At 44.0% G+C, this 14,807-nt stretch overlaps 1 protein-coding gene across 1 annotated transcript in view; it reads right to left on the minus strand.

Annotated features, from left to right (window-relative positions):
- Positions 1–1,340: 1,340 nt before the first annotated feature.
- Positions 1,341–14,807, minus strand: part of LOC137421895 (protein unc-13 homolog A) — a 63,737-nt gene continuing 50,270 nt past the window's right edge. Inside the window, exons 13-16 of the mRNA XM_078769281.1 lie at positions 14,663–14,800; positions 13,914–14,047; positions 5,844–5,929; positions 1,341–1,471 (exon numbers count right to left, since the gene is read on the minus strand). Coding sequence (XP_078625407.1) covers positions 1,341–1,471; positions 5,844–5,929; positions 13,914–14,047; positions 14,663–14,800 — 489 coding nt within the window. The remainder of the gene's footprint in view (positions 1,472–5,843; positions 5,930–13,913; positions 14,048–14,662; positions 14,801–14,807) is intronic.

Genomic DNA, 14,807 nt, shown 5'->3' on the forward strand with positions numbered 1-14,807 from the left:
GAGGAGAGAGAGAGAGAGAGAGAGAGAGAGAGAGAGAGAGGAGAGAGAGAGAGAGAGAAAGAGAAAGAGAAAAAGACAGAGAGAGAGAGAGAGAGAGAGAGAAAGAGAGAGAGAAAGAGAGAGAGAGAGAGAGAAAGAGAAAGAGAGAGAGAGAGAAAGAGAAGAGAAGAGAAAGAGAAAGAGAAAGAGAAAGAGAGAAAGATGGGAAAAAGACCAACTGCAGGTTTGACAGATAAAATAGAGGGGCACTTTGACAAATTATGGGATGTGTGGAGGAAAGAAGGGTAGAAGAGCATGCACGTGGACAGTGTGGAGACAGAAAAACTCCCATGAAGGAAAAGCTGGAAATTTGGAAAGGTGGGGGTTGGGGGTCAGGGGGTTAATGGGAGTAGAAAATATCATAGTTATGGATGGGGGATAATCTAAGATGGTGTTGACCAGCTGTGTTGAAGACCTGGAAGGAAGAATGAGATTGAAGAGAATGTGGAGGTTGTTTCCACAGGTGGGGAAAAGAGGAATGAGTGGAGGCGAGACGTGATTCTGGATTTTGGGCATTTCACCGTAAGGGGTTGATGGTGGACCATTTACACCCTGCAGAAACCTGGCGTGGGGGAAACACAGAAAGAGCAGAGGGTGCAAGACCAGAGTGGCGGCAGTAGAAGACAGAGAGACCACTGACCTGTCTGTGATGGGAAAGTGATCGGCACATAGACTCAGCTTCAACATGGGAGATTCCAATGATCTTGAAGGCCTTGGTTTCCAAGGCTTCAAGCTGAGGAATGTGTGAGGCAGGGGGTGCCAGCCCAGAGGGGAAGAGTAGTACTCAATCAATCTGTGGATGAAGGCCTTGTAGGTGGGCAGGAGTGCAGGTGTGCCAAGGAAGGACTTTGGCTTGGGCTTTGGAGGCCAACTTTAAAATGTCAACTGCCCAAGAAAGGTCATGGTTGTTAGTCAGACCCAGGAGCTTGAGTAACTGAACATCCTCAAGAGGATTGTCAAGAAAGTAGATAGGATTGTTTGCTGTACAGTCCTTTTGGGAGAGAGAGAGAGAGAGCGAGAGAGCGACGAGAGCAGCGAGAGAGCGACAGAGAGAGAGAGAGAGAGAGAGAGAGAGAGAGAGAGAGAGAGAGAGAGAGAGAGAGAGAGTCAGATTTATCAAGATTGAAAGTCATATTCCAAATGGATTCCTGTTTGAAAGTTATGGTTGAATATACTGAATAAAAGCCTCAACTGAAACTGGAGCAATAAGGAAACACTCGTATGTTTATACACCACAATGTGCAAGTGGAGAAACCACAAAGAACATAACACAATACATTAGTATCAATAGAGAACAAAACTTACGCAGGATAGTCTGGCACCCCTCCTTCAAACGCGGGCAGGCCACGCACATACTCGTTGTGCAGCCATTTCACCTTAAAGTGCAGGTTCATATAGTCTGCACTTTTGCACAGTCGATGTTTGTCATGCTCTGATAAAGCAAAGGACAGAGTGAAATGACTGCCACTCCATCAGTTTTCTACAACATCACAACGTTAAAGTTACAACATTTACCAATTTGCATCGACTTGGTGTAAAAGCCTGATTGCTCATCAATAACCATTAATCGGCATTGATATAAAATAACTGGAATATAAACAAGATTGGGACAGTTGGGACTATACATTGTAAAAGAAATAGGTGCATTTGGCGCTGAAATAATATTTTGTTAAAGAAATAGGTGCATTTGATCGCAAGTGATGAAACCGGTCTGGCGGCTGAAGGGGGTCTGTAGAATTGGGATTCTCATGCATGTGCTACTTATGAATGTCTGCAGCTGTAGAGGACCCTGGGTATGGTTTGAAACGGCAAAGAGCTTACCTCATGTAGCTTTTATTGGTTGCTTTATGCAGCTTTATTTGGCTATAAGAGCATTGGAGGAGTCAACTTATTTATAATCCAAGCCACCTGCGGTAATTGATTAGGTGAGAGCTGATTGGTCATTCCCTCCAATTACGGGTAAGAGACGTGATTGGGTCTTGTTACCTCCACCACCGAAAGTGGACAGAGGTTATGTTTTCACCCCTGTATGTCTGTTTGTTTGTTTGTGAAGATGATATATCAAAAGCTTATGCACGGATTTGGACAAAACTTGGTAGACAGGTTGGGTCTATTCAATTTTGGTGAAGATCCGGATACGAGTATTTTCGGGTCTTTTGATCATTGGTCTTTCCTTCTCGTCCTTTGGTCCATTTGAAATCCTCATTTAGTTATTCCTTCACATTCATTCCATCTGTTCATCCATGCCTCACCATTCCGACCACTCATTCTTTTATCATTCATATTCGGCCATCTATTCGTCCGTCTGTCCATCCTTTACTCAATTGGTCTCCAATTCAACACCAACCTCCATCGGAACCTGTACAGGTGAACAAATCCCTCACCATCAGACAATTAATCCTTTGGACAGGTCAAGTTACCTTCCCACATTCTTCCGTCCCTGCATCTTACATTTCTCACACAGGACATTGCTTCTCAAAACATGCACGGTACAAGGAACATTGAAATGCAAAAAATGTTTGGCAAATCACCAGTGAACGCCGGGCTATTTGATATTTTTGCGCAAGGTTGGAAGTGGGGGGCACTCCTTCACGGCTGGGTGCATGAGGGGCGGGACTTGGCAATCAGGTGTAATGATGTGGGGATTTACCACAACCCCCATAGCTGCACCCACCCCCATCAGACGCAATGGGAAAAGATGCTTGTGTGAAGTTTGCTTCCTTGAAGCAATGCCAGGCGTGATGCATATAAAGGCAAGGACTGGGCTCCGTTTGTGGCTGTTGCCAATGCACCAGGGGCGCGAATACATCTCAGAAACCAGGGTCGCGAATACATCTCAGACTGCCTGCTTGGTAGATTGTCTGCTGGAGCACGGATCACGCTGGACCTGGCTGCACTGGTACGAGGTGCAGGAGCAGGCACGCGAGGGATGCAGGCAAGCGGCCCATGAGCCAAGGGTGTGGTGAAGTCCCTGATGTATCATGCAGCTCCATATATTCTCATTCATACCACATGCTTCCTTCACCACATTGACACTCCATCATCCAAATGCTCACCTCCTAACCCTCCCCTCTCAATATTTTGGCCCTAAGCATCCCCGCTTGTTTGCGTGAGGAGTCGAACCAATGCTCCGAACTGCCTCTTTCTGTTCCTCTCATCTCTTCTTTCTGGATCAGTGATGGTACCATGTCCTTCATGTAAGTATGTCTGTATAAGAGGGAAATGCAAATGAGGGTTAAGTCTGCTCTTCCAGGTCTTTGCCTTTCTTTTTTTTTTTCGCTTGTAGATACGTGCTTTGTTGGTTGCCTGCCTGTGTAAATAAAGATGGCTATTGCTTGCTTGTAAATATGAGGTTGATAATTGCCTGCCTATGTAAATAAACAATTGTTACATTTCAAATCTGCCTCGGTTGTCCCTTCCTTCACTGGTCTGGCATAGCATGTACACAGTGAACATAGGCAGGAAGTTTTTGCTCCATTGTTTCGCTTCGGTCATGATTAGCTAACGCCGCAACACCACAGCTCCGCTTGGCCATAATCAGTATTAGGGTGCACGTTGATGGCACGGACCTTCTTGGAGGTCATTAGGTCACCAATAGGTAACACGAGTTACGAGGTGAAAAAAACCCTGTTAGACCTAATTATCCCAACTGGCATTCACGGTTGTGAAAAGACAACCCATCGGGCCACGGAGGTATCCATGGCCTGGTGGCCTCAGGGTCAGTAGTGGTGGAGGGTACACACCTTGTGAGCCCGGTGCATGTGCCAACACCGTAACAGCATGTATGTATGTATGTATGTATGTATGTATGTATGTACATGTTGCACACATTTTGTAATTTTAAATTAATCCAGGGAGAAGTTTATTTGAGTTTACAAATCAAGCCTTGCAAATCAAGAGACAATCTGATCTGAACCAGGCAGCAACAGAGTATATAACATCTATAAGAGGTAATCATCCAACAGAGAAAACCCCAAGACCCCTCCCTGTTCTTCGAATTAGTTTGCATGAGAGTTCAATTCAATACCCCATCAAGAGATCCAGGCTACCCACTGACAGTACAAGGATAAACACATCAGTTGGTGTTCGAGTGCCATAATGAAAGAAATGTCGAGTTCTAATGCATTAAGTTGTGCACGTGTCAAAAGGTTGGACAAACTCAAAAGACGAGCTCAACCAAACAGCACAAATGTATCTATAGTGGTGGACCCCGCTTTCCATGTGGAAACGCTTTGTTCATACTGGACATAAACATGCACTGTCACAGTCACAAAGAAAACCAACGCAGAACCTGTAAGACGTGCAGTTAAGCAGAGGCACCATACGACATAATACTGTTATGTTTGTAGGGGGTAGGGATACTTTAGTCCAGGTAGATTTGTATAGATTAGCATGCTCCGATTGTCGTGAAGAATAAGAACCACCTCGATGTACTATAAGTAGGGATCCGGTAGACCGTGTCTTCAGATTAAGTGTATCTTCGTCCCCATTATGAGGAGTGGGGTATGTTAATTAGCTCAGGGATTATGGGCAATTTATCCCTTGTACGTCATTACCTCTGTAATTTATTTCCTATGTCCTTTTTGCCACCACACCATAGACACATAGCCAAGCCACGCAATCGCCCGCATTTAAACTCACTAATTAAAAAGCTAATCAGAAGTCATGCATCAAGCCCTACCACTGACAACCCCGACTTGGGAAGCGCACAGGTCGGGCAGGCCGAGGCCACGTCCCGAGGAGCCGTGATGGGGTGGGGTTTTGATTGCAGGGAAGGACTGGTGGGGAGCGACTCGCTGATTGGCGAAACACCCCAGATGACGTGAGCCTGGACGATGAAGAAACGTGCTGGCGGACATTTTCTCTCGCTTCTTCTTGGCTTCTTACTCTGAGCGGACATTCTCCCCTCTTCTCCTTGGCTCCTCGCTGCGAGCGGACATTCTCTTCTTCTCTCTTCTCCTTAACTCTCGCTCTGACCGATGTTTCCCTCTCGTGTGCCTTGTCGTTCTGGAGATGAAAGTGAAGGGTAGTTGTTGCCGCTCTTGCCCCTTCCGATTTGGGCGCCGTCACGAGTGGCCGTGTTTGGACATCTTGCTGGTGGTCGTACAGAGGCACAGCCGTGACTCGGGGACTGCGGTTTTCCGTGCAGAGGATGGGTGGACGAGCACGGTGTAGAAGAGAGGGATGCACGTGGCCCGTTTGATTCGCGCGGAAGGCCTTTTTCGCGCCAACGGGCACGGTCTAGTGAACGTGGGCGTACTGAGGCCTAGCAGCGCGGGAGCGAGCGGATTTCCCGCCAACACCAGAGCCGCATCCAGACTGCGCGCTCGGGGCCTGGACGAGTCTTGACGAGACGCACCGGTCGAGTGAGCTAAGTGCAATTAAGATGACACCATTTATTTTTACATAATTATATTTCCCTTTGTCCGTGTTTGGGTCTTGTGTGGAGGGTCCCTCAAGTTAGGAATTTAGTTTATCGTGCGTTTCTTTGTACCGGTATTTATTTAAATAAACCTGTTGTTTTTGTACATTTTAAATCCGTTTTCGTTTTCGTTATTTTTTTTGCAGGTTTGAGGACTGCCGGTGGGATCCGAAAGGTAAGCGCTCCGGTTTCTCCCCCTCCCTCTTGTTTCCCCATGTGTATTGTCCGCCATTTGAACTGAACACCTTGGAGTAACAGCTCGTTTGGTCATCAGTGCTACCCTAAGATGTTCACCAAGGGTAGTCACGCGACAATATATTGCTTTTACCAAAATGTAGTAGCGCCACAAACAATCAGAACGGTCACAAAACACTGCATTTACCTTCCAAAGCATACTTCATGTCCTGTGAAAAGGCATTCCACATCACCTCTGCGCTGATCTTACCGACAATGAGCTCCTGCGGAAACCTGCATGCACACAGGGCTTTTAATATGCAATAAATAAATAAATAAATATCGCAAACATTGATCATGTTCACTAAAGTCCATTTCTTTATTCCATGAAACCTGGTGAAAATGAGCTGAAAAATCGAATGAGTAAACCATCCCCAGTCAGTGATATCTAAATCAAGCACCATCTTTTAGTATCGGCAAATATAAGGGGCATTCCTAAGTAATGAAAGTACACTTGGTCCTTGGTTAACATCGTGGTTAAGTTCTTGAAAAACCACGGCGTTAAGTGAAACGACGTTGAATGGATAAATTTATCTCGTAAGAAATAAATTCATCTTGACGATGTAATATAGCAAGTCATGGATAAATAATGACGATGTTCTTTGAAGCCTTGGTATATAATTATTACAGATGTTGGAATGAAACGACGTTAACCGGGATGACGTTAAACCATGACACCCGGTAATTGTACAATAAAAGAATCGAACTAATTTCAAGACACCAAATTTTCTGCAAAAAGGGTACAAAAACAAACGATATTTTTGTCTAGATGATAATAATTATAGACTCTATGGTTAGGATTTTAAAAAAACAAAAAAACTTTTGACGGTCAGTTTTCAACCGCTGAAAAAATAAAGAAAACTCCTTTAGCACATGTGATCATGCATGACATCAGTGCCTTCATTGTAGGTATTGAAAGAAATGTCAGCATGAAAACTGAATTCTCAGATCATTGTGAAAGTATAATTGTTAGAGATCAAATGTCACATTGGTCTCGCGCTTACTGACTGCGAACAATTTGATCAATTCCCTTTGCGTATGCATGAGGTAGATGACTCGCATTTACACTCAGGTGAACCATTATGTTGTCACCCAGCACAATCCTTCGGTTGGTGGTTGTTGGCAACACGGGATCAGATTCATCTTGGGTCAAATTTGTAATGCTCTACTTACAAAATGCCTCGAAGAATGTGCTCGAGAATGTTCTGTTGCCTACAAAACCTCCTCATGGCTCAAAAGCAACAAACACTACCCCACAAAATGAGAGAGATTGTAAACAATGTATGATCACAGAAACATTGCATGATGAAGAAAAAAAAAACCCTTTTATTTTGGTGCAAATGGACAAGACGTATGAATTATTTTTTAAATTCAGAACAAACTGTTAATCAAGAAGAAGAAAAGAGGTACTTGTAATTTGTTTATTATCCCAAATTAAACTAGATATTTGTGATCACAAAGCGATCGCCAAGGGTATGCCTCCACCCCCTCTCCCAGGCTTACCCTTAGTGATTGCCCGTGACTTACTCTTGGACTGCGATCCAATGACGGCATATTGTTTTCGAACCACCATATGACCTTGACCTTCAACATTTAGGGTTAGAGTGTAAAATAAGAAAATGTGTCCCCATGTACAATCAATGTAAAAAAGCAGCATTGTGAAAATCAGAGGAAAACTATTCAAGTCATGATCAAAAAGGTGATTTTTGGTAATTAGGTCACAATCCGAGAAAAGAAGGTCAAGGAAACAAATCAAATAGCAGATGCACAACATCAGCACAGACACTGTACACTATTATGATGCAATAACATATTGAAAGGCCAATTGGTCTTTGAGATTCCGTATTGGCAAAATTGAGCGATGCCAAAAAACAACAACAAAATAACGTGTTACATGCATACGTATATAGGACCTATGTATATAGGACTATATAGTTACTATATAGGACCTCTTTGAAAGCTCTTCCAGGCTGGCCATTGAGAAAGGAGGGGGAAGAGTAGGGAGCGGGAGAGGTGGGGAGGGGGACAAGAAAGGAAGGGAGAGGAATAGGTGAGAATGGGGAGGGAAGAGGGGTGGTTGGGATGGGGGGGTGGGGGGGGGGAGGAGATATAGGAGTGGGAATTAGTGGGGAGTTACGTCATAACTACTTGGAAACCTTTTGTAATACTATATAGAACCCCTTTGAAATTGATTAGGTGGTGGAGGCAGAGTGGGGATTGAGGGGGAGAGGGAAGAGGTCCAAAAAGGAGGTGGATTGCTGAGGTCTAGAAGTCACACTTTACATTACGTGGAAATTCCACTATCGCTGACATGGATTAAGATTGGGGGGGGGGGGGGGGAGGGTGGGAGGGAGAGGTAGGAGAGGGGAGTGGGGAAGAGAGAGGAGAGAGAGGAGAGAGGAGAGAGGAGAGAAGAGAGTGGGGTGGATGGGAAGTAGTGGAGAAGGGGAGGAGGGACACAGCATTACCGGGAAATGTCATGTACCTTTGCTAGTCCTTAATAAACCTTGCATAATATCTGAATTATTTACATGTTTACAGGGCAGTGTGATGTGTTTGGAATTATATAGTGCACTCGTGCAGAATAACCTCTGCAATGCTCTGGTAATCCCTCTCTTCCTTTTTGCAGATAGCTGTCATATACTACCCACATCCCATTGACAGGCAAACTGCAGCTGCATCACTCTCTGTCAATCTGGAATTGCCTGGATGCTGGTTTGATTTATGGAACATGTCCTTCAATCCGTGAAACTCTCAGTCTCACCCTTTCGCTCCAGAAGGATCATCAAACGATCCCACATAGTTACATGGCAGGCCACTGGAAGACGTTTATCTCTTGAACTTCTAGGCTTCACCATCAACCATGACATATTCTGGGCTGACCACATAGAAAAGCTGAATTCTAAAGTCAGCTGCAGACTGGGCATCCTTCATTGTTCCAAGTCATCCCATGAAAAATCAAAACTACTTAGCCTACAAACAAAGGCCTTTGTGAATAGCTCAATGGAGTACTGGTCTCCCCTATGGGATGGTGCCCCAGCATCAAATCGGTCTATCTGGGATTTTGTGGAATCTATAGCTCTCAACATTATTGGCATTTCTCACGATGAGGCCGAAGCCCAAGGTCCACTGCTTTAACATTGCAGACAGGTTCTGTGGCCTCTCCTTTTTGCTTTTCCTCCTTTGGTCTAGCTCTCTCTGCTTTCTCAGTCCTCCGACAATCCACGGAACCTCCATGACGCACGTATTCTTCCAGTAACCGTCCACTGGTTAAACCTCCAAAATCCAGGCTTACTGAACACCTCAACTCCATTGTTCCTCACTTCGTTGGAACTGCCTTCCAGAGGTCATTCATTCCTTTCCACTCTTCCTTCCAGGGCTTCAAAGAAGCAATGTACCACCATCCTCGTGCCATCCTCCATACTGATCCACAATATTTAACCCATCCCCACTAACCCAACCTTCTTACCTGCGGATTTCAGTGTTTCCTCCCCTTCTCTCTCACTCTTCCCATCTCTCGTTCGTTCATTCTCTTTCCTATTTATTAATTCATTTGCTGTTTGTCCCCAATTGTTGCCCCGTTATCCAACTGTGAATTAAACCTTTCTCTTGTAAAGAAAACAAAGAAACAAACAAACTGTCTGTGATTATTTGCTGCTTTGCCAATCCAGGAACAAGAAAAACATTTGACAACATCACAAATGGAGATCAAACAGTAAAACCACACCACCGAGGTGTTTGCACAGATTATGTCATTCCTTTGCTCAATTAGCCATTGTTAAAACACCATTTCCCAAAAAGGAAGGCTGTTCTTCCTGAAGGGCCGATAGAAGGCATCTTAGGAGATGAAATAACAATAATGAAACAACCATCCGAGGTGGCATAATGGCCAGAGCATCCACTCCGAATATGGGAGGTTGGCGGGTCAAACCGGGCCCAAGCCGAATCATAACAAACAATAAAAATGGTACGTGCTGCTTCCTGTATAGAAGTTCGTGTGTCAGGGAAATCGTTTTTACCCCGTGCACGTTAAGCAAAAAGCGAGGTTAAGCAATTGGTTGATGTCTGTCAGTATATGATCGTCAGTTTATGATCAAGGAACAACTTATTTCAATTGAATGTTATATTTTGAACATGAACAGGAAAACAAGTTTGCTTATTTACTGTAATTTGGCTCTGAATTCGTCCCGACCACACAAGCACAGAGAGGAGCGACATAATAATTTTACTGTGTTTTCCGGCCTGGTAGTCAAACAAACAAAAAACCTGCTGTTTTGAAGGATGTTATAAAGGACACAAACAACATGTATAAATAGCTAATGTAATGTGTTGGACAGGGTGATGTAATAGACACTGGGTAAAATGGAAGTAAAACCCAGAATCAATTAATTTATTCACCTTTAAACCTCTTTAACCTTTATTTGCAGACCTGGACAAAATCACAGACTGGTCAAACAAGTGGAACATGTCTTTCAATCCTGACAAATCTCACACTTTTACTATGTCTCTCCGAAAAGACCAACTGGACAACCCTTCCATCTACTTTCTCAACAATCCTCTCCAAGAAGTTCTGTCGCTCAAGCTTTTGGGTCTCACTATCTGCCATGATCTTTCCTGGGAAAACGACATTTCCAAGCTGGCCTCTAAAGCCAGTCGCCGACTGGGCATCCTCCGTCGTGCGAAGTCCTTCCTTGGCACACCTGAGCTCCTCACCACATACAAGCCTTTCATCCGCAGCTCAATGGAATACTGTTCTCCCCTCTGGGTCGGTGCTCCTTCCTCACACCCAGCTCGGTTTCACGCTGTAGAAACCAAAGCTTTCAGAATCATTGGAATCTACCGGGATGAAGCTGATTGTGAGGGCCTTTCACTCACTCACCGCAGGCAGGTAGGTGGCCTTGCTATCTTCTACCGACTCCTCTCCGGCCTTGCTCCCCCAGCTCTGTCTGTGCTCTGTCGCCCAAATAGTCCTACAGGTCGCACAAGATCTGCCAGCAACCCTCTTCTGGTGAAATTGTCAAAATCAAGACTCTCTGCTCAGCTTCACTCCTTCATTCCTCTTTTCTCCCGCCTCTGGAACAAACTCCCTCACTCTCTTCAATCCCATTCCTCCATCCAGGTCTTTAAAACAGCTGTTCACCACCATCTCTCACCTTCCCCCATAAAAAATCATCTTTTCTACCCCCGTTAATTCACCCCAGATCTACTTTTTTGAAATAGCAACTTCTTTTCCTGGAAGTCCTAGAGTCGTGTTCATGTGTTGTATATACCTCATCCACCCCCCTCACCCCCACCCCTTCTCAAGCCCTCTCCCTCCCACAGATCTCCCGATGTCCCTTTTCTCTGCTGTTGTACTTGTGTGCTTCCCTCTCTCTCCCCATCTTGTCTCCCACTCTCTTTATTGTATGTTTCATGTGTCCGTTTTTTTTTGTGATTAATGTTAGCTCTTACACGAGCCTCGATCTTGTATACAAAATGTTTAAAAAAAATGTAATTATGTACTTGAACAGTGTAGAACACAAATTGCCTGCTTAATACTTCCAAGAACCATGTGATATATGCATATACAGTCACGTGAAAAAGTAAGTACACCCCTGGTAAAGTTTTGACTTTTTCAACATATTTCACCATACAGCTATTTGATCTTCATTTCAACAATATTGACAGATAAAGGTGATATAATATAACAAATATCATGAAACATTTACATTTTGTAGTCCATTGTATAATTTAAATAAACCCAAATGCAAATTTCGCATGTGGAAAAAGTAAGTACACCCCTACATTTATCACTACTTCAAATACCTAAAATTAGAATCAGGTGCACCAGCTCAGGTGCAAATGATTAGAACATCGTTAGAGAGGATCTTGGAGGAACCTGTCTTATTTAAACCTCAGACATTTAGTTTGGTTTGCTCTTTGTTGTTAAAGTGTGCGGCATCACCATGCCTAGATCAAAAGAGCTATCTGAGGCCTTCAGAAAGAAGGTTATAGATGCCTACGAGTCTGGGAAGGGATTTAAAAAGATCTCCAAACAATTTGAAATCAATCATTCGACTGTCCGGAAGATCATCTACAAGTGGAGAAGATTCCAAACAACTGCCAACTTGTTCAGGCCAGGCCGCCCCAGCAAGTTCAACCCGAGAGCAGACCGCAAGATGCTGAAAGAAGTCTCTAAGAACCCCAGAATGTCATCACGGGACCTACAGGTAGCTCTTGCCACTGTTGATGTCAAAGTGCACGAGTCTACCATTAGAAAGAGGCTGCACAAATTTGATCTACATGGGAGGTGTGCCAGGTGGAAACCGTTGCTGTCCAGAAAGAACATCAGGACAAGAATAAAGTTTGCCAATGAACACCTAGGCAAAGACCAGCACTTCTGGAACAATCTGCTCTGGACAGATGAGTCAAAGGTAGAGCTATTTGGCCACAGAACCAGAAGACATGTTTGGCGAAAACCAAAGACAGCATTTGACCACAAGAACCTGATGCCAACTGTAAAGCATGGTGGTGGAAATATTATGGTTTGGGGCAGCTTTGCTGCATCAGGGCCTGGGCAGCTCACCATCATAGAATCCACTATGAATTCTTCATTGTACCAGAGGGTGCTTGAGGATAATGTGAGGCCATCTGTCGGAAAGTTGAAGCTCAACCGAAGGTGGACCTTGCAACATGACAATGACCCTAAATATACCAGAAAATCCACCAAGGAATGGCTAAAAAGAAAGAAATTGAGGGTTCTGGAATGGCCAAGTCAAAGCCCGGATCTAAATCCCATCGAGATGTTGTGGGGGGATTTGAAACGAGCTGTGCATGCAAGAAACCCCTCAAACATCGCACAGCTGAAATAATTCTGCATGGAGGAGTGGGCAAAAATTTCTCCCAGTCGATGTCAGAGACTGGTAGACAGTTATAAGAAACGCCTACTTGAGGTTCTTTCTGCCAAAGGGGGCAATACCACCTATTAGAGCCAAGGGTGTACTTACTTTTTCCACATGCGAAATTTGCATTTATGTTTATTTAAATTATGCAATGGACTACAAAATGCAAATACAACAACATGCATTTTAAGGCCATTTTCCCTGCTAGAGCGGGGGTTAGCCTTGCGGTCCCCATGACAATCTTCTCCATTTTGCCCTATTTTCTGCATCTCTCCTTGTTAACCCCCTTGCCCGCATTTCTTCTTCCACCATCTTTAGCCAAGTCTTTCTCGGTCTTCCCCGTCCTCTACTTCCTTCTACATTCATTTCCATCACTCTTCTCAACCAGTCTCTTTCATCCTTCCTCAACACATGACCAAACCATCTCAACCTGTTCCTCTTCACAGCATCAATCACAGGCTCTATTCCCATCATCTTTCGCAATTCATCATTTGTCTTCCTCTCTCTCAACGATACTCCGCACATCCACCGAACCATTCGCATTTCCACCCTTTCCAGCCTTCGTTGCTGCACTACATTCATGACCCATGTCTCGCTCCCATAAATAATAACACTTCTCACACATGCAGCATACACCTTTCCCTTCAGCTTCAACGACACTCCCCTCCTCGTCAGCACGCCACTCAGTTCCCGAAACTTCTTCCATGCACATCTCACTCCAGCAACCGTTGCCGTGTCTGATCCACCTTCTCCATTCAGCATGTCTCCGAGGTAGCCAAGTCTTTCTCAGTCTTCCCCGTCCATCACTCGTCACACGATCACAATCACATCACAATCGCACGTCCCGTCATCACATCACATCACATCATAACAAAATGCAAATGTTTCATGATATTTGTTATATTATATCACCTTTATCTATCAATATTGTTGAAATGAAAATCAAATAGCTGAATGTTGAAATACGTTGAAAAAGTCAAAACTTTACATGGGGTGTACTTACTTTTTCACGTGACTGTATAGCATGAGTGGGCGTGGCATGTACAGTATTGGGGTGAAGAGGAGGCTGCCAATATGGCTATGTACGATGCTGATTGCATTCTATGGTGATCATTCTATGGTGATATACATGCTTCAGCTGTGCTAAATTTCCTGACTATTTTTCACGATCTTTAAAATTATTATTTTATTGAAATTTAAGTATTAAGTAGTTCATATTTAGATATTGATTGAGAATAAACCAATTGATTTTTTACATTCTTTCCACCATTTCAATCTATGTAGCCCTCTTGAGACAAAGACATTTCCATGGTTTATTACCAGCAGCATAAACTCACTGGTTGAGAACCGGTGTGTACGAGTTCTTGTCTTCCTCGATGATGGACACGATAAGCGTTATGAGCTTTGGCCAAAACTCCAAGTTCTTGATGCTGGGTCCCTGCTCTTCCACCGGAACCTCTTGCTTTTTGTTCTGTGAAACAAAATAGTTAATGTGCGTAGGAAGTACGTGCTGGAGGAAGTCAACAGAAGGAAATGACTGCTCAATTTGCTGGACAGTGAAGAATATTGTCAAACTTCAGAAATAGAATCATACACTGGCTAAGTTCTTGCAAGAATCGTCTTTTCTGAAGAGCATGAATCGGCCAAAGCCAAACAGGAAGGATATGCTGTGTCTTGTATTCAATTTTCCAAGCGCACAAGTAGCAACACCAGCATTATTTCAAGAAGGAAAGTTTGTATTACCTCATCCATCAAGGATAATAAAGGAAGGTGGAAAAAATTGTAAAAGATGAAAAATATTACATCTAAAACATCTCAATGTTCCACAAGATTGAAAAAGGAAAAATGCATTCGTCTCTTCCAATACTGAAGCACATTCATGAGATGATCTAATGTCCTCAGCCTGTCGCCCATATGGTGCTGATCTAACCCACAAGGATTTTGTTTGTCGTTTGGGACAATCATACCACCTGTCCAAAAAGGTCACGAGCCATATTAGAAATATTCACATCACCCACGTAACCACCAATAATGTCCCCAGTACATGTTTAAAGGATTATTGATGACCAGGTTGAACAAAGCTTACTGGATCAGTGCTTTGGTATTCACGGCTGTAGAGCTCATTGCAGTTGGAGAAGATGTATTCGTAGGTGGAGTTCAGGCAGGCCTTTACGCAGTCCTTTACAACCATGCTTGCACGAGGGGGGCTTTGCAACTCTTGGACCTGCGGG

Source organism: Myxine glutinosa, unplaced genomic scaffold, assembly GCF_964187855.1.
Source record: "Myxine glutinosa unplaced genomic scaffold, kmMyxGlut1.1 SCAFFOLD_1926, whole genome shotgun sequence".
NCBI classification, from domain to species: domain Eukaryota; kingdom Metazoa; phylum Chordata; class Myxini; order Myxiniformes; family Myxinidae; genus Myxine; species Myxine glutinosa.